Here is a 19,634-nt window from a genome sequence, read left to right as displayed (position 1 = left end):
TCTGCATGTGTCTCCATTAGTCCGCCCGTGAGGCGTAACGAATAAAGACAAATGCGGCACTCGAACGCAGAGCAGCCTGCTGTCCTGTCATCAAGTCCGTCCATCCAACCAGCCAGCCATCCATCCATCCAGCCATCCATCCATCCCTCCGTTTCTCTAAACCAACTAACCGAGCAGCTAACCAACCTCATGTGGCCGGCCATTAGGTGGCGCAGCCAGAGACACACGACCGAGATCAGCTTTACAGCTTGAGGGCGTAAATGAAATTAGCTAATTGCACCAGCTCGCCACCAGCAGTCAGGCGGTCAGGGTGGAGTCAAGGTGAAAGTTGACAGCGTTGTCGGGGTAAATGCCGTAAATTACGTATACGCACCTCTCCCAGGACAGGCGACGCGGCGCCTCCTCGCCCAGTCCCAGGCCCAATCCCCTGCCCAGGCTCTGGACCGCATTGTCAGCCGTGGGCGGTGGCTGCAGATTGGACCTGCCTGCCAGCGTGCTTGATTGATGCAGCAATTTGGCCAGACGCGTGAAGGTCGTGCCAGATCCGGAGCTAGCCGACTCCGCCAGCGGCATCTCGTGGAGCGTGTGCTCCCGGGCCATCGGTGTGGAGGCCTCCGAGGAGGCGGCTGCTCGCTTTCGAGCTGCCAGACGATAGGCTCGTGCGGCCACCACATGAGGAGCTGGAATTCTGCAAGATAATATTGGTAATCTTTAATGAAATATATAGGGAAAATAAATATAAAATAATATAAGAAACTTAACAATCATACGGGCACTTAGGAAGAATATTATGTTAGTTAAGGATGCTTTGGTTTGATTGACTTGGTGGCAATGATTATAGTATTATAAAGTTACTCTAGCAAATCCTATTAGCTAAGTACTTCAACCTGTTAGCGTACTAATTTATTTACATTGTCCGTCTGACGTTAGAAAAATTCCCATTTCGGATTTTCTAATTAAGCGTTAATTCAGTTGCTCCTCCTCCACTTTACCCACCTGAGTAGCAGGGAACCATCCGCGTGGCACTCGAAATCATCGGACAACTGGAACAGCGAGGTGTCCCCCAGGTGCTGCAGCATCTGCTGCTGTTGCAGTTGCTGCTGCTGATGCAACTGCTGCTGTTGCTGCTGCTGCTGCTGCAGGTGATGATGCTGATGGTGATGATGGTGCGCATTCTGATGTTGGTGGGGCGTGCTGCCCGAGGATTTGCGGCGATAGACCAAATTGCTATCGTCTTTGGGCAAATTCAATGATTTCACCATCAGCGTGTTATTGTTGTTGGCCATGTGTAAATTATTGTTGTTGTTGCTACTGCTGGCCGGGTTGTTGTTGCTGCAGATGCTGCTGCTGTTGGTGGCACGTGTGAGCAGCGACCATCGATGGCCACTGGCGCTGCCACTGCGGCTTTTGCTGCCGAGCAAACGTTCGTCTGAATTGGAATTGGAAAGTCGGATAAAAATAAATCAGGGTAAATATGTGGATATTATATATACATATATAAACTTGTGCTGCAACCTGTCAAATGTTCATAATTACTTTTTCTGTTGGTGCAACGTGCCAAGTGTGGCACTTTACAAATGCCAGATAAAATTGTTCAAAACGTTTTCATTATTATCCTGCCTTATTTTGCACTCAACCACTTTGATTTAAGGTCTTCCGAGAAACACAATTTCTTGGAAGAACCCAATTTAAAATCTCCACATTTCTGACTATTAATTTAATCGTATTACTTTTTGAAATAAAATATATATTAAAATTCTACTGTCTAGGCCAGCTTTTGTCGTTTGTATTTATACCTTTTTCTGTAGCACACTTTACAGCGCGGAAATTGTATTTAAATTGGCTTCACTCTTTGCTCAATTAGTTAATCGAATCCTGGCCATGGTCATGTTGCCATGAAAATGCATTCATGCATTCAATGACCAGAAAGTGAAAGGTTTGAAGAGCTGGCATTTTATAGTATACCTACATGCCTTTAAAAGCTGCTCTCAAATCAGCTGAAAAATATGTGGTAGTCCTTGACCTAATTCGAAATCTCGAAAATCTATCTTAATTAAGCCGAATTATATAAAACACCCTAACATTGTTAAACTCTCAATTTAACTATTGTAGTTTAAACAACTTTAAAATTGTAAGTAAATGGCCAACTTTTGTGCATTTTATCCAATAAAAAATGAATTAATTATTCCGCAAGTATTGAAAAACCTCATGTCACTTATTATTTATGCAACATTAACTTATCGCATGGAATTTTTGATTAATTGCATATAAGCAAAGTGCAAAGAATAAGCTTTATTGTCGCATGGCAGTGTTTTCTTTTTTTTATAAATAAGCCCACTTCGAATAAAAACGTATAGTACGCACCCAGCTGAAATGTTTGCTTATCCGTGTGCAGCGAGACGACCGGAAGTCCTGGCACAATGATGGCGGGCAGTGTGCGCGACCGTAACAATGGCGGCGGCAGCTTCCGGCTGCCTGGTCGCGATTGTGACCCGGAGCCACCGCCACCACCACCAGCCGCACCACCCGCGCCGCCCGCACCACTCGCCGCTGCGGCGGCACTTTGCTGGGCTCTGAAATGAAAGAGAAGACGGGTAGAGAGGTGGTGAGTGGATGAGCAAAGGGTGCGGAAGAGCCAAAGAAAGTGACAATAATAAGTTAATGCTATTATTTATTAAGTGCGACGAGTCGGGAGTGTCAGCAGGCAAATGCAATTACTTCCCGTCCTCATTGCACAGCTCCATGCCATTTCCGTTTCATTTGCATGCGGCATCCTTTCCTTTTCCGCCCATATGTACTCCTACATACACTGAGAGAAAGAAGGGTGCCACTCAAAAGATATTTAAATCTCGCAAATCTTAATCTTATATATTGCATCAAAACTTAAATAATGCATCATAAAATAACTCTACATTCTTTGTGAATATAAAAAATGCATTGTTTTAAACAAGAAATGTAAAATTATTTCAGCCCTCTTAACATTTGATTCAACCAATTTTCTGTGTCACGCCGCCGTGTCAAGAATTTAATTTGTTTATTACTTGCAACCCGTGTGCGTTGAAAGAGTGTCATTGTCAGCTGTCGCTTTGCGCATTTTTTGTTTTTTTTTTGTGCGCCCCTCGAATGTGAATTACATTTGATTGTTGTGTGGAAATTACTTTCAACACCTCACCTATATAAGACCCCCTATAAAATCCATTCTGATATCATTCGACTGCCTGCGACAGCTGTGAGTTTCCCCGCTTGCACGAATTTTCCATGACGAAACGTTGGAGCGATGAAACCCTCGGCATTTCTGCAGCCTGATGTGTGATTGAATTCCTGGCACTCGAACTCGATTCCCAACTTGACGCCTACAACAGATGCGTCTGTCCAGGTCCTGCGCCGGCAATTGTCAATCGGATGGAACAGCTCCACCACCCAAACACCCAAACACCCAACCAACCAACCACCCAACCACCCACTTGCCACTTGAACTATACACACATGTACATGTGTGTATGTGCATGCAATAAAAAAATAAGAGTACGAGTTCTGTGTATGCTAACAAAAAATGGAAAACTTTTTATTTGATTTATTTCTGACTTTGACATTCGGCCAAGGCGCCCGAATATCTGCCATTCTTACCAACAACAACTTCCCCTCCTGCAATATTGATGATGATAGTGGGGGATAGAAGGATGCCAGGATGGCAGGATTTCGAACAGAAATCAGCAAAGTTTTTCCCACCCAGAGGCATTTACAAGATGCCAGCTAGGGACAACACATTCAATTGCTGCACCCGCACTTAGTCCTTTTCCATATCACAGATGGCAGCGACAGCCGTGTTGCAGCAAAAGGCAGGGGGCATCATGTAAGCAATTTATCTGCGTCCTTGCAACCAAAGGAGTGTGCGACGAAACAACGGCGGACAACTTGAGAAAACTTGGCGTAACACTTAGTTAAAGCTGCCAAAAGAGCAACATATTCACTCGCATGGCACAATGTCCACACATAAATAAAGGCGAAAATTACATAATACGCTGGCGAAATAAGTTAAAGTTGTGAGGACGACGAACGACGTCCTTTTGTTTTTACGGCACACAGAGAAAAATAGTTTGGAAAATCAATAAATTTTAGTAGCTAGAAATATATAAGAAAGCTTAAAAATTATGGAGTTGAAGTTCACGCAAGCAAGCAAGTTGCAAAACTATAAGAAACTTATAGATTAACAAAATATTTATTAAATAAATTTTGAAAGTTTAAAGGGATATGTTTTCATTAAAATAAGCTTTAAAATTCTATAAAATCTATTTAAGTTTAAAGAGTAAATATTCTTTACATTCAAATATATAAGAATTGGTAATATGTGTTAGAAGTGGTTTTTTATGACCGTGCAAGCTGACTCCTTTAGCATTTATTGCACCATTCGAGATGAAAACCGAATATCCGTAAACCAAATTAATGCCTAATTCGGTGAATTATTTTCGCTGTGCAGCTGGAGAGGCTCGAGGTTCGCCGGCGGCGCTGAGTTGCTCGACACAAAGGGGCACATACGAGCAGGATAATGCCGCAGCAGCCACTAAAGGCAAGCTGTTACAGGTCGCAGCAGGGCGCTTCAAAGCGCAACAAAGCCAGGTCCTCTTGGGCGGGGAAAGGGTGGAACGGGGCAGTCGGAAGCGGAGGCTTCTTGGGGTTGAGCGACCTGGCGGCACAGCCCACACGCATAACTCAAAGCGGATCTACATAATTGACGTGAAATACTCGTAAACGTAAATCGTACATTACGCCACATGGTGGAGTGGTGGGTGAAGGACTAGGAGTATCCAGTAGAAAAAAAGGTTAACATGCTGTGGGAATTACTGGGAAAAGTGCTTTAAGATGGGGCCTGCATAAAAGGATAATAAAGTGGTGTGATATTTAATGAGCCAGGCAAATCAAAGGGTTATGAAATACTACTTTTTGGGCCAAGGATTATCCACCGATTGCCCTTATTTCTGAAAATTTGGTTATTCTGTTGGCACCTACGACGTGGAAAACTAATAAAGTTCTTTAAGCCGACATAGTGGCACATTAACATCAGCTACGACAACATTCCAGTCTCATTTCGGGCATCGTTTGTGTGTAAAAAGGCCAACTAAGCCGAAAGGCTTTGCCAAATTACGCATACGCACTGTGTGCGCCCTGTAATCCAGCATTTGTGTGTGTGTGAGTGTTGGCGCGTGTGTGTAATTGCACTTGCTGCTGTGTTTACATGTGCGTGCATAATTAGAGCAAATGTTGTTCGTGTAATCAAATCATCGAAAGGCGGACCCCTTTTCCAGGCCAAAAGGACACCCGGCCACGCCCCATTTAAATGGGGTTAAGGGTGAGAGGTTAAGACTGCCGAACTTCAGGATAAGTGAGTGAACTTTAAGCGGAAACCCACTTGAAGATGCGCTGGAAACGGGTTGCTCGTGCCTAATTGAGTTTGCCGCTTGGCATTCTGGCGCTGTTCCCGCTCCTTAAGCAAATGCTGAGCATGCCAGGATATAAAAAGCATTTTCATTACGGAGCACTGCAGCACGCCCAAAAAAAAGAAAAAGCCGGAAAATTCCACCTCCTCCTTTCTTGGGCCATGCTGTGCAATAAACTGCGTTGAAGAGAACAGGCGAAATTGAGGATAAACATAGCTGCGAATCTCTAACGAGCTGCTCCTTCTCCCAGCCAGCAAGCAAGCAAATGAGCAATGGCATTGGAACGTGCATGGGAATCGGGATTGGGCGTGCCACGCCCCCATCGCCACCTAGCCACACGCCCAGAAAAAGAAAACACTTGGCCTCTGAGACTCCACGAGCTATATTTATCAGCTACTTTTTGGAGGGTCCTTCTTCAAATGCCGCATCCTGGCCAACAAATGCAGGAGCTGAAAACTAAAGTTGGCTCAAATGCAAGTACCTGAAAACTGAAAGCTGCTTTCTAGCCATTTCCGCAGGGTATTCGGCAATTTGCAGTGGTGTACACACATGCTCGAGCTAAAGAGTCTTTAAGGATTTCCCAAATAAGTTGCAACAGATTGCTGTGGCACTGAAAATGTGTGTTTGTGGCACATTTCACAACTTGAGTTCTATTAGCAAATTTAATTCTTAGAAATGTGAATGGCAAAAGCTGGGATTAAACACCATGTAAAGGGAAAGTTCCTTTATAGTGAAGTTTAGTTTCAGGAAAAGCAAGAAAAGCAAGAAATCCGTATGTATATGTTTTTATATCCCATTTCTACTTATTCAAAAAATGTAATAAATTGTAAATAAGCTCTGGGTATTTTCCTGATTATAAAAGTAGAGCGCAGATTCCAACAATTCCATTTAAAGTGCTTAAAATAAATCATTAAAATGGGTTTCTAGTGAAAGTTTATTATATAATCTTGCTCAAAAATGCACTATTGAAACATGCAGCTCTGGTCAGCCAAATTGGATTTAGTTTTGGACCGCGCATATTGATTGGCAACTAAATCGCTCTTGATTGCGGCCCAATCCGCTTTCAATCCGCCGTTCAAACAGACTGTTAATTCTGTTTGCCTTCGGCTGGCAGACACAATTCATTGCGAGGGAAATCCGGCAAATCCCGACAACAGTTTTCCCCCTCTAGTATCCACCTCATCCCCCTTGTAGCACCCCCTCACATCGCCGATTACCCCCCGCGGTGGTTAAGTAATGGCAAACATTCGACTTACTGTCGCTCCTTGCGCTGCTGTCGCTTCTTCTTGAACACTTTCCTGACGCGCAGCAAAAGGAAGGCGGCCCGGTCGACGGAGAGGGTGGTGCCGCTTTTCTTCGCAGGACCTGCTGCGGCATCCTGCTCCATGTTGGCTGTGCGAATGCTGATGCTGCTGCTGCTGCTCCTGGCTAGAATCCTGCTGCGTCTGCTGCTGCTGCGCCTCGAGTTCGCTGGCTGGTGTCCCTGTGTTGGCAGCTTATTTTGCTGGTAAGCCGGCGGTGCCGCTTATGACAAGTTGCGACGGCATGGCTGGCATTTGTATGCTCGTGGCGTAGTCCTTTGGCTGCTGGTTTTCTCACTTTTGGCTTTTACACTAATACCTGCACTATGTCCATGTTGTTGGTAGGAACTGAGGAAGGGTAGGGTAGGTTAGATGCGGAACATGGTTATATCTATGCACACACACGCGTCGATTTACATATCCTGGCAGGACCTGCACGTGTTCCCAGCTGCCTCGTTGTGTTGTCTGTACAATTGCGTGCCAAGGAGCAAATAACATTTTGCTTACTTGTCGCAGCAGCACTTTCAACCCAACCACCCATCCAACCCCTGCCACCCAAAGCGGAATATCCACTTCGTCGACATTACGCATACGACGCGTAAGCATTCATATGATATTGTTTTATTTATGATCTGCTGTTATGGCTGCTTAGGTAAGTTGCGAATTTCTGTGCGTTTTACGCATTTCCATAAACGAATTTCCCCAGCCACGACCCCAAGGACATTTGTCTTGACACGTTCCCCGTTTTCGTCCTTTTTTTTCTTTTTTTGTTTTCTTACCCGATTGTCAAATAAAAATTGAAATTCATGTGGCTTTCGGAATGCGACTTTAACCACACCGCCAAGTGAGCATAAACTTTGAGGGTTTTTCTTTGGGGGTTTATTTTGGGTCAGTCGATGAGTTTTTCTTTGAATTTTCCCTCATTGTCAGCTTCAGTTCCATCAGCAGGCGCTCATTGTCAGCTTCATTATCATAATCGTACCTTTTTCCAGATCAATTACGGATTAACTGTCAAGTTTATTGGTGTGCAAAAGGGGGAAAGGTAATCCCCGGGAATCCCCGACAATGCGCACAGCATTAAGTTGAATGTCTTGAACGCCCCCATTCTCTGCCCATTTTCCACCTGCCGTCGCTGGTGACATCTAAGTGAGCTTGAGTGGATTTTGAAAACATTTCCAGCACTCTCAGGACACGGGGACTCAAACTCAAACTCGAGCTCACATGCAGAAGGCAGAAGACAGTCGAGCTGTCCCTGTGTGCGACATTCATCCTTGACAAAGGATAAGGAATTGCTGCGCAGCCAAAAACCGATGCCAACTTGAGGGACATGCCACAAAAGGCGACTTATCGGCTAACTTAATATTGACTTATTTGCTCCGCTGGCAATCGAAAACTATTTACTAGCTGCTGCCAAATCGGTGACTGTAGGTAGCTATCCATGACTAAGTCCTCAGTCTGCTGATAAATGATTACGATGTCGAATTTGGGTCACAAGCAGCTGATGAAGAAACTTGGCCAACTGAATGCCCGATGCGAGCTCCAAGGCTCAAAAATAATTGCCCTGGCAGCTTCATTTCTGATGAGGGTGATGACGTTGGGGCATCCAAGCAATTATATTCTGATTTGATAATCACAGCCGGAAGCTGTCATATCCAGATGGAATGTCCGAGTCACGCGCCAGCTAGAGACAAAAAGATGAGCTGGGAAAATTCAGAAGATTGAGATAGATTGAGCATATAGGAATGCGTAGCTGCTATCGGGAATTTAATTGCTTCTACGATTGATTGCGGGCCATAAATTAAGTTCTAGTGAATTGATTGCAGCTTGGGAATAGTGGAAGATATGCTAGTCAAATGCTGGGATTTAATATGCAATTTAATGAGACGCTTATGTCGAGGAAGACTGCGTTCGAAATGCCAATTAAGTTTGGCAACTTTCAGGTAAAAGCTTGAAAAACATTCCTAGAATGCACAAGCTGTATTTGATGTAATCCAAACCACCGACAGAACCAGCAGACCACAAAACCAAAGATACACTTCGGACCACCGACGGCAGTCGACGCAAGGATTAATTTCCGAAATATCACAGAATGCAGAAGACATTGGCTTTTGGTCCTGTTCCAGCGTATGGCATCGAGTTAATTGAATGTCATGGCAAGCTCCGTTGCTGATTGGAACCAGGGAGGGATCCAGGATTCAGAATCCTCCGTCCTCATTCCTGGTAGCTAACAGCACGTGTCTCTGCCACTGTTGCAAGTCATTTCCGACACGAACGAGGCGGCTGCCTCTGGCTTAGATTGCGCAATTTGACTTTAAAGTCAATCATTTCGCGCTTCAAGTCCTGCTGATTTCGCTGCTCCAGCTCCTGCTGCTGCTGTTCCTGCTCCTGGTGCTGCTGCTCCTCCTGGTGCTGCTACGGATGGTGTATGGAGCACAGGACGATAAACGACACATCCCGGACAGGTGGAGCTGGGCCAACCACAACCACATCGGTGGCACGTCACTTGCAACGCTTCCGCTGTTGATTTATTCGCCATTACCGGAACGCCGGAACGTGACCGGTTGCGTCTCAACATCGGATGGCAAGGATGCCATAATTAAATAACAATTTGCCAGCGAACACCAAAGGGGCGGAGGACTGTGACTGCGACTAGGACTGGAGGTGAACCTGGAGCAGCACAGCACCGGCTTGTGTCGCAGGACACCCAAAGGACATTCGCACATGTGCGTTGATGGCTGGGCAGAGGAGAGTTGCTGCGGGAGCACTAAGAGCTGGGATCTGCCATCAAGTGCCCGGCATGAAGCGAATGCCACTACCAACTCCCTTTATGGGCCACCCATTTCGAGAACGAAGTCGAGCTGCGCACTCCGCCTTTGCATAATTTTTTATTCGGCACAACAAGGCGCTAAGCTGGCAAGCAAACATACACAAAAGTATCTACAGTTGTTAGCGGCATATTAGTAACTTTAAGAAACATTATCTGCATATTTACATAACATTAAAATATCAGATATCAGATCCCATTGCTTGCTCTATGGCTATTTGAAAAGCATCTTAAAGATTGCAAGTATCTAAAGTAGATATCTTTATTTTATATAGCTTCTTTATTAGCTGCTTGATATTCTTTTTGCACTACCACTAACATTTCGCCCGCGGGTGTGGCTGCCCAATTTGTTTTCCATTTAGTGTCCAGCTGGATCAGACATCTCCAGAGAACGAGGGCCGGAAATGAGTGCAAATTTATGCAGAAAGTAATTAAAAGAACCGTTGTCCGGCTACATTTCCTGGCCCAGTTGTCTGCTCGTTGGTTGGTGGAAGGAGCGGGGGGCGGTTGAGGCGTATAAAGGCGGTTTGTTCGGCTGGGTGGCTGGAGGGGGGGGCGTGGCCTCCATTGTTCAGGAGCTTTTGAGATGTTTTTAACGATTTGTTTGCGCTCATAAAAGTAAAATTTAATGAAGTTGCAGCATAAAAGGCGCATAAACACGAGCCAAGTGGCTCCCTGACCTTTGTCCTCTTGAGCTGTCTGCCATCTCTGTCTGCTGCCTGTGCTGTCCCTTTCGCACTCACTGCAGTGGTTTCGCCGAGTGTTTGTCACTGTCTTAATTACTTGGCTTTGTGTCTCATTGTTCGCTGGCTGACCACGAAGGCAAATACCAAAGGCTCCTTAAGCTAACGAGCTGTTCAGCTTCTGCCTCGCGATTCCACCTGCCACACCTACAGGCATCACCTGCTAAGCTCCAAGCTCCCCCCAGCTCCCGCTAGAGATTTCCCAGTAGAGGATGGTGGCAGTGAAAAGTACAATCAATTCCAGTTCAGCTTTACACAACAACAACACCACGGGAATGGAGGATCAAGAGGACCGCCCATCTAATTTAGAGGACTAATTGTCAGTAGGATTCAACTGTATGTGTGTGTGTGCCAGCCAGGACGTTGGAATTGGATAGGCGTTTGTGTAATTCCCACCCTAATTTGTCTGAAACAACCAAAATGGTTTTGGTTATAAGCTGACTTGACTTGCAAATGTGCTCGCTTTATGTGTAATAAAATGTAAATTACACGATGATTATAAATGATAAATATCCTTTCAATCAGACGCCAAAACATTGAATTATTTTATCATATAACTTGAAGAGCAGTGGTTAGCATATATCTATTTTTGTGTAAGACTCGTATTAAATTAGACCCAACAATTCTGCTTAGAAACTTCCCTTACTAGAAAATCTTTTCATCAACCAATTTGTGGCTAATTTGCTTTCCCCATCCAACGACTTGTGGCAAGGCTTTAGTCCTGTTCTCGTAGACAACGTGGAAACATGAGAGGCTTCAATGGCAGGACTTTGTCTGCCTTCTTCCATCGAACTTCACCGAAATCCAAGCCAAACACTGTCGATACCTGGCCAGCCAAAAAATGGCCCAAGAAGCCCATTGTTTTTTTGCAGACTGCTCCCCCAGGCAGCATGTATATATTTTCAGATACTGACGTAGTACGTCTTTCCCAGCTTTGCCACTTGACCTGCCACCCCCCAAAATCCAATTCACTACTGCTTGTTCGTCGCCCATTGTCTGGCCATGTCAAGTCAGCTGCCAAGAATGTATGGCCATATCTGCGTCCCTACATGGCCTACGATATTAGCACTTAAGTACTATTTTCCAGTGTAAATAGCCGGGCCAACAAAAGCCGTTAAAACAAAGCACGGCAAGACGGAGCGATGAGCGTTAATAATGCGTATAAAATGCGACATGTTAACAAGGCCGTCGCACTGAGAGGATTGGAATATGTGGCGTGAGTTTGCTTCAGGTTCCTGATCTCCCAAAGAATTTACATCCATTTGAATGCGAGTTAGACACATATTAGACAACAGGGCGTATGAGTGTTGTGCGCACGTTATTTTCATTTGGGGCGTCCAGCCATGAAAACGCCAGCCTTGAAGTGTATTTATACGCCCTGCGTTTTGGCCACTTTCGTCTGACTTGGCAGTCGGCCGACATTTATGCTTCAAGTTGCCAAGTTTTGTTTGCGTTGCCTGAAACTGTATGCCGCCATTGACTGGCCGTGTAGTTTTGTCTCTGGCCAAATGGCTTTCGGCTCCAGGACATTCAGTCCGCCGGCAAAGCAGCCACCATGTGGGGCAATGGAGTGTGGGGCTGTTGGGTGGGTGGATGTTGGGCCAAAGGTTGCACAGATTTCATGGCTGGCTGCATGCAGCTGGCGAAAAACAAACAAGCCAACAAAGAAGCCAACCAACGTCGAGCAACAATAACAAAAAAGCTGGCTAAAACTGGACAGTGAAAACCAGCTAAGTGCATAGTTTACATTCGCAATTAACAATCAGTAGGGTGCTTTACTCAGAAATTATGAGCACAAAGAAGTTTTGTTTAAGTGTTCACTCTTAAGTTTTCATTAATTTTCAATTTCATTCAACTTTAAAGCGGGATACTTCTATTTTAAATCAAACATCAAACTGCCTGTGGCTTTAAATTTCAACTTTGGCCATAAACAAGTGTAACTTCTGGCTTATTTGAGTGTAATGCTAAATGTCACAGAGAAATGCCAACTATGAACATTTATCTCTCCGAAAAGAGCGACATAAGTGCCCTACTTTGAATTTCACTTCTTTGCAATTCGATTAACATATTTCTTTCAAGTTTCAAGTTGCATTACTTTTGGTTGTTCGAACTTCGAACCTTTAAAAAAAAATTCACTTAGGCCAACTTCTACTGTCTATTCAATATGGATGAGTGAATGAAATGGGGATGCTTTGAGAAGGCCAGCAGCAAACACATATGCGCAGCGATGATGATGATGACGAGGATGACGGTGAAACGCGGTGACAACCAGGCCATCGGAACCCCATTTCTATGGCCTGGGAGCCGGAAGGAGGGGGCCTTGAAAAATTACATGCTTTTAAATTGAAATTTCAGACTGAAAGCAGAAGCGGAGCACGAAATAGCCGAGGATACAGAAACATCGAGACAACAAGCCAGGACACGAACAGCCGCATGGTTGTTTATTATTATTTGTGGCTTTATTATTCCGGCCACTGGCCCCGGGCCATATTTTCCTTGTTTCGTACCATTTTTACTCACAATTTGCCGCGGCTAATCAACAAATGAATTGCCGTAACACATTGCGTATACGCCGCGTTGCTCTAGCTCCTTTGTTCGCCGAGTATTTGCCAGTTGATTTTTGGGACATTTTAGAGGAGCTGTGGTAATGTGTGGCTCCGGGAGCAAATATAATTAGGCAAACACCCCAAGGGGAAATGATGTCTGCCCCGCGGCAAAACGAAGGCAGTGCATTAAGTGAACCAACCATTTGAACTCAGTTGCGAAGGTGGTTGGGTTAAAGGTCTTGGCACTGGGCACTTAACCACCTGCAAGTGACCAATTACTCTGTGGCTTCTGGTCTCAAGTGATTAGACGATTGATGAACGCCAGCTAATTTCGGGTTAAACTCACCGAGTTGCTAATCCTGCTTGTGGGATGCTTATCCTTTTGGGCCCTCTGTCAAAAGTGTTAATTGACAGACTAATTGAAACAGCCGCAAAAGGCAATTTGCAAATGGAATTTGAGATAAACACAATTAATGCTTCACTTGAACCCTTCAAGCGAGGCGCTCCACTGCCAATGGATGGAGAATTGGCAAAAACAAACACAAACACGAAATTTCCATTTTGGCCTGCGTTAGCATAATTGTTAAATTAGATAGCAAGCAAGCAAGATACTGTGTTCGTTCTGAAGTTCTGCAATTTTCAATAAAAACTGATTGGCAGTGGAAAACTCAATTTCCAGACACTTCACTTGACTGGGCTACCCGAAATAAATTGCATTTTGTAATTAAATTTATACAAACCCTGGCCATGCAGTACACACCCCACGAGTGAAAATCAACCAAATGGTCGTTTATGCTAAATACCGAATAACAATATGGCCATGGATCAACTGGAGGGCAGTAGCTCGTTATTCTGGGAGCGGTACGAAATGGCCAACACGGCGTATGCGTGATGATTGGCATTGTCGGCGGAGCAAAAGCTTGAGCTGGAGCAAATTGGCGAACGCAGCACGGCAACTAGTCCTTTTCCCGGACAGAAAGGAAAGGAAAAAAATGATTGGGAAATCCCCTCAAAGGCAAATATCCTACGAGCACGTGAGATAGATAAACCGGATTGGGCGGGGGCAAAAAAAAGAGAGAAAAAAACAAGTCCCACGACAGCAAAAAATAAAACAGATTCGCGCTTCAGTAAACAAATCCCGAGCAAGCATCGGTTTTGGGCCACATTAAAGCCGTAAGTACCAGCATACCCCCTACTACCCACAGAAAAAAAAGACAGACGTACAGATTTTGGTCTTCCTTCTGGCAGGGGATTCCCAATCGCTCAGCGGTTTGGTGTTCAACTTGGCCAAATATTGACAGGGCCATGTGCGAAGTCTGCGATGCGTGGGAAGGGGGGCGGGGGCGTCGAGCCTAAACGACCTACAAATGTAATTTCCCTACGAGCCAATCCAACGCCGCTTACTCAACCAAATCGATGGCAGGACTAGGTGTGCACTCAAAAAAAAAAGAGTGTCTAGAAAGAAAGAATTCTGAAAAAGAACTAATTTCTTGGGCTTCCAGTGTTTTTTGCCTTTAAATATAGTATATAACATAGCTCTAAATCATATATATTTATTTCATTGACTTACTTTCAGATATCTAAATATTTCTCTCACTGCACAGCCAAAAAACAAGTTCGTAAATCCAAATAGATATACAAATCAACCGCAAACCCAAATAAAGCAAGTCGAATGAAACATATTCCAGCTGAGGACATCAAAGGAAACCCAGAGAGCTGGGGGATTGGGCAGCGAAAGACAATTACGTTCAATTTGAGCCACAAGGACTCTGCAGTTAAGTTCGACTCTCCTGCCATTTGGAAGCGCAACTAAAAATAAGGCAGCCGCGTGTAATTGTAATTTAGCTGCAGCCAAGCGAGATCAAAACAAATTGATTTGCTGCCACGACGGCGATTGGGTTACGTTAGTTTGGTTTGCTTATTTATACACATATGGGATACAAATGGACGCAACTTAAGTACCATCCATATTAGAATCGCTTTTTGTTTGCTCGCGCTTTGCCTTCAACTGCAAACATTTGCAGACAAACACACACACACTTATGAACGGACCGCCCGCCACGGCATTATAGAGCTATTTTAGTCGGCACTCGCTCATAGTTACAGTCCAAGGTCACAGGACACCACCCCACACACACACACACACACACTAGCGCGCCCCCACACGACTGCGAAATATTTTTAAAACGAAAAAAAGCGTAGCACACTTTTCGGGGCGCCCATTTTTGACACTTCATTAGTTCGCGTGAATGAATGTTTCCGTTGTTGTACGTGTATGAAAAGCAGCTAAATAATAAAAATAATAATAATAATAATAATAATGCTGCTGCTGCTGCTGATGATGATGATGATGATGATGATGAAGAAGTAGAAGTAGAAGTAGAAGCATAAAAATGCGGATGAGGAAGGCGAGCAAACTTTTTATGATTTGCCCTCGAACACCTTTTGGCATTGAATTTGGGAAATTTGCCTATAAAGTCAGCCAACTTTCCAATTGTTACCAATAACGAACAGCGTAGAAACTTTCTGCTGCCAAAACAGAAAAGAGAGCCGTTAAATCGCTACAGGCACTACGTTGGTAATCGCCGGATTGGGCTAGGGCGAAAATCGTAGAAAATTCGTAGGAAAAGCAAGTGCTGCCGCCAGCACGAGTTTCACATTGATGATTTACGATGCGTCTCCGCTGGGCAACCGTGGCCATTTCCCCAGCCAGGTGGCACAAATCAATGGGCAACGCTACCAGCTTTTCCCTCCATTGTCTTACCGCCACGCCGGAGATCCCGGGCGCAATCCAATGCACATCCCGGGCATTAATCAAGCACAAAAAGTGGAGCAGACACAGCAACCGAATTGAGGTAATAAGACTGCGATAAGCCCCAAGGATATCATACTAATGGTTATGGCGGGGGTAGGATTCATTCCTGCCTTCGATTCCTCGCTGAAATTGCTGCTTGAAATTGCTAATATCTAAGCCGGAAATTGCGAGAATTTCACTACCTTTTCACTTAGCTGGCATCTTTAATTAGCAGCGTTAATTAAAAGCATCAACGGGAGAGCGTGTAATTAAAACCGAACCGCAACAAAACAAAGCAAAGGCACAGCAAAATGTCATTCTAATTGGCGTACGCAATTCATATTGCATAAAAACCAGAAATAAATAAAAGAACCCAGCAGTGGCCTATGAATATAAATTGAAAGTGAAATGAAGAGCTGGAAAAAAACAGGGTATGTAAATAAAGCGTTTGTATCAATTAAAACGAAGGCCGGTCGTTATGAAATGCAAATATAGTGACTAAACAAATAATATTTTTAGAAGCTTACATTGTTGTCATTTTTGTGGTTAACCAAAAAGGTTGGTTTCGAAAATAACATTTCATTCTGTGTATCAATGAATATTCTAGAATTTAAGTAATTCTTTGAACATCATTATGCTAAATTAAACTGAAATTGCAAATTAGATTGCCAAAAATAAGCCAAAGGCATTCTCGCATACATCACATTGCATTTATGCACATTGCGCGTCAGCTGCAGCAATCTTCATTAATTGCATTGCAATGAACGTTGGCATTTTCGCACATATGGCAGGGCAAAAAAGGCCAAGAAATGTCAGCCAGGCCAACAACACACCCATATGCCATATACATACGTGTAGTCGGAATTCTCGGAACGCAGCGCCTGCGACGTCATTGTCATGTGAAATGCACAAATTTATTGAGAGCATGCCACATATAGTATATACAACAACGTCCTTGTCCGGCACTTGGTATAATTTCAGAACTCCTTGTTTATATTTTTAGTGGCAATACCAATTAATCTTAGTTGTCAAGGAGCCGGGCGCCCAGAAATAGCAAATATATATATATATATAAGTTAGGTAAGTACTTGTAATATCGTATTTATATGTACGTGTTTCTAAAGTAAAACTGAGCACTTAATCATCGCTCGCAGATTTAATTAAATGCAGCAAAATAACAATCCAGCGAGCAGGCAGCGATATTAATCATACGCCATGTTGTCAGCTTTATGAAATGCCTGCATAAATCTCTGCCAAGCCGCTGAATGCATTCTGCTGTAAAAAAATGCATGTGTGGGCGCTTGCTGTTGGCAAATTGTTTCAAATGTGCGCAATTTAAACTAAATTGAGTAACCAAAAGCGGAAAAATAAAGGACGAAGCAAACGTTTTCGGTCAGCCTTTCCCTTTTGACAAATTTCAACAAAAAAAAAAAAGAAACCCAGAAACCCCAGCAGCGCATTCATTTCTGTGTGTTCTGTAATAAACTGGAGTATATACAAAAAATAAAAAACCACGACAGCTAAAAAGGGGAAAATTTTGGGGCAAAAAGGAAGTAAACAGCAGCGCGAACAAATGGCTCGTTTGGCTAACCTTTTCTGTTTGGCTGCCCTGCATTGCTTTTGTTTATAGAAAAGTTTAAATTGTGTCAATTTTTTTTGGTTTTTGGCTTTTTTGGCGCTCGCGCACTGCAGAAAGTTTGGGAAACAAATGAAATGTGGGTAAAAACAATTTCCGAAATCAAGACAAGGACGGCGACTTAGGACCACAAAAAAGTAATGCCAAAAAAAGAGTATATTCTAAGATGTCAGGGGTGAAAGTTGGCATTCCAGTGAAAATTGCGTATTTTCCTATTAATTTCCCAGTGAGACGTTTACGAATTAAATCCCTAAGCGGATAGAATGGCGCATTTTCACCAGGTGGGACTGGATGTCATAGACACAAAGCTTGCTATCAGCATAGTTTTACTGCTCTTTACGGTTCACTGCGATCCAGTGAAGCGAAAATATTTACTTTTTTGTTGAAATATTGATGACATTGGCGAGATTTACCATTTGAGCACGCACACATACATGAAAGCGAGCAGTGAACTTTGACACTTTTGTACATATATGGTAAAAATTCAATCAAAGTGTTTCACTTTATTACCGTATATTAATAATATTCCTTAATATACGATCCAATGAAATGCTTTCATGAGCCCTAATTATAATCAAATAACAAAACACTTAGCAAACAATGGTGGCATTAATAAATGCACAGGCCATTCATCAATCAAAAATCAGTTCGATCGATATTATTAACCCTTAAATACATTAAACTTTCGGTAATGAGTGAGGTGCTTCCGTCGATTTCCATCTTCGAAGGGACATAATTTATTGATTTATGTATTCAGTCCATTTGTGAAATTAGGTTTCAATCATTTCCAATTGATTTCTTCGTCGCAATTGAGAACTTTTCCTGCCAACTTTCAGCAGCAAAATAGTTGAACGAAACAGGCGAAAAGTCTGTTGGTATGGAATGCAAATGCTCTGCATCTCCTAGTGGCTAGCAAAATCCACTGCCAAACTAATTTGTGGCCAAAACTATGTGAGAGGGGAGCGGGGGTGAGGCATGTGCCAAAATAATACAATAGAAACTTGCTTGGGCTTAGTTGAAAAGAAAACTTTCGCTAGCCAAGAAGTTAAAGTGGAGTAAGGGACTGGACTTCTGGACAATTTACGAGCTCCCGTGGGATCGCCAACCGTTTTGGTGACCATGTATGCACATATATATGTATATAGTATGTCAGTTTGGCAATATAAATGACGATAAATTAATTATCGGCCGATCAAGTCGCCATTAATTATGGGCCCAACGGCCTTTTAATAGTTTTTCACACGCCCACGGGACTCAGGACCTTCGGCAATTAGGATGTGAGGTTGATGGTTGGGTGTGGGGATGGGGATGGAGCTGAGGAGCTGAGGAGATGAAATGAAATATGGCGTGAATGGGTCGAGGTTTTATGACAATGCTTGCTGCCTGAATAGCGCGGCAGCATCGTCTGGGCCATGAATTTAATGCGCTGCAACAGTTAATGATTTTATTGGCACTCCAGTCGCAACTTGGCTACATCTTGGGGGAGATCGGGAATCGGGGACAGCGGATTGGTGGTAGAATCCTCGTAAACAGTCGGGCTGGAATTTATGACTTGGCCTCATGAATATAATCAATGTCAAGAGCGACGCCAAGTGTCGTCTGGGGATCGCACTTGCCGCACTCTCGAACCCATTCCCCGCAAGAAATCTGAGTGCCCTGACCAGACGCAGACGAATCCGGATGAGCCGTAAACGAAGTCGGGCAAATCGCCCGCCTGGCTTAAATGGCATTTCAATTTGGCACTTCCGTTTCCGCAACATCCCCCCCATTGCTTTCTATTGGCGAAATTCTTTGTCCGTAATGTCCTTGCCAACATTTCAATTGGTTCACCACTGGCTGCTGACTGGGTCACTTCTGCAGGCCCTGCTTCGGATAATCCTCAAACATTTCAGCGTCACAACTTCGAACACTTCGATCCGTTCACCAATAACACTTTACATTTCACTCAAGCGATTTAACTGCTGTTTTCGGGTTCAAAAACTAATTCAACACTTTCACAGCGGTTCTGGGTGCGCGCGTTCAACCAATTCGTTTGAAAGTCCCAATGTAACTGAAACGGCGTGGGCCAAACACAAATAACACGCAACGCAGATGTAAGCTCACCGGAAGGACTTTAAAGGACGAGCGTTCGGAGCTTTTATTTAAATCGAAAAGTAACTGACGGCAGCGGTATGTGACAAAAGCTGATTACTATGTAACGCGCTTAAGCCAAGTCTGGCAACGCTTGCTTCATAGATTTCAGTTAATCTGGTAGCCCTGTTTTTATCTAATTCAAATGTGTAAATATCGTTTTGCTATCATTGCTCAATGCCTTGAATAATTGAAGAAATCTAATTTTCTCTAGAACTGCTTGCT

At 43.8% G+C, this 19,634-nt stretch overlaps 1 protein-coding gene across 1 annotated transcript in view; it reads right to left on the bottom strand.

The window, feature by feature from the left end:
- Positions 1–19,363, bottom strand: part of LOC6729137 — a 43,675-nt gene extending 24,312 nt beyond the window's left edge. The window contains exons 1-5 of the mRNA XM_039295156.2: positions 19,218–19,363; positions 6,692–7,084; positions 2,365–2,573; positions 997–1,429; positions 374–688 (exon numbers count right to left, since the gene is read on the bottom strand). Coding sequence (XP_039151090.1) covers positions 374–688; positions 997–1,429; positions 2,365–2,573; positions 6,692–6,822 — 1,088 coding nt within the window. The 5' untranslated portion in view covers positions 6,823–7,084; positions 19,218–19,363. The remainder of the gene's footprint in view (positions 1–373; positions 689–996; positions 1,430–2,364; positions 2,574–6,691; positions 7,085–19,217) is intronic.
- Between the last annotated feature and the right edge of the window lie 271 nt (positions 19,364–19,634).

The sequence above is a fragment of the Drosophila simulans genome, chromosome 3R, assembly GCF_016746395.2.
Source record: "Drosophila simulans strain w501 chromosome 3R, Prin_Dsim_3.1, whole genome shotgun sequence".
NCBI lineage: Eukaryota > Metazoa > Arthropoda > Insecta > Diptera > Drosophilidae > Drosophila > Drosophila simulans.
This window is presented reverse-complemented; position numbering and strand designations above follow the sequence as displayed.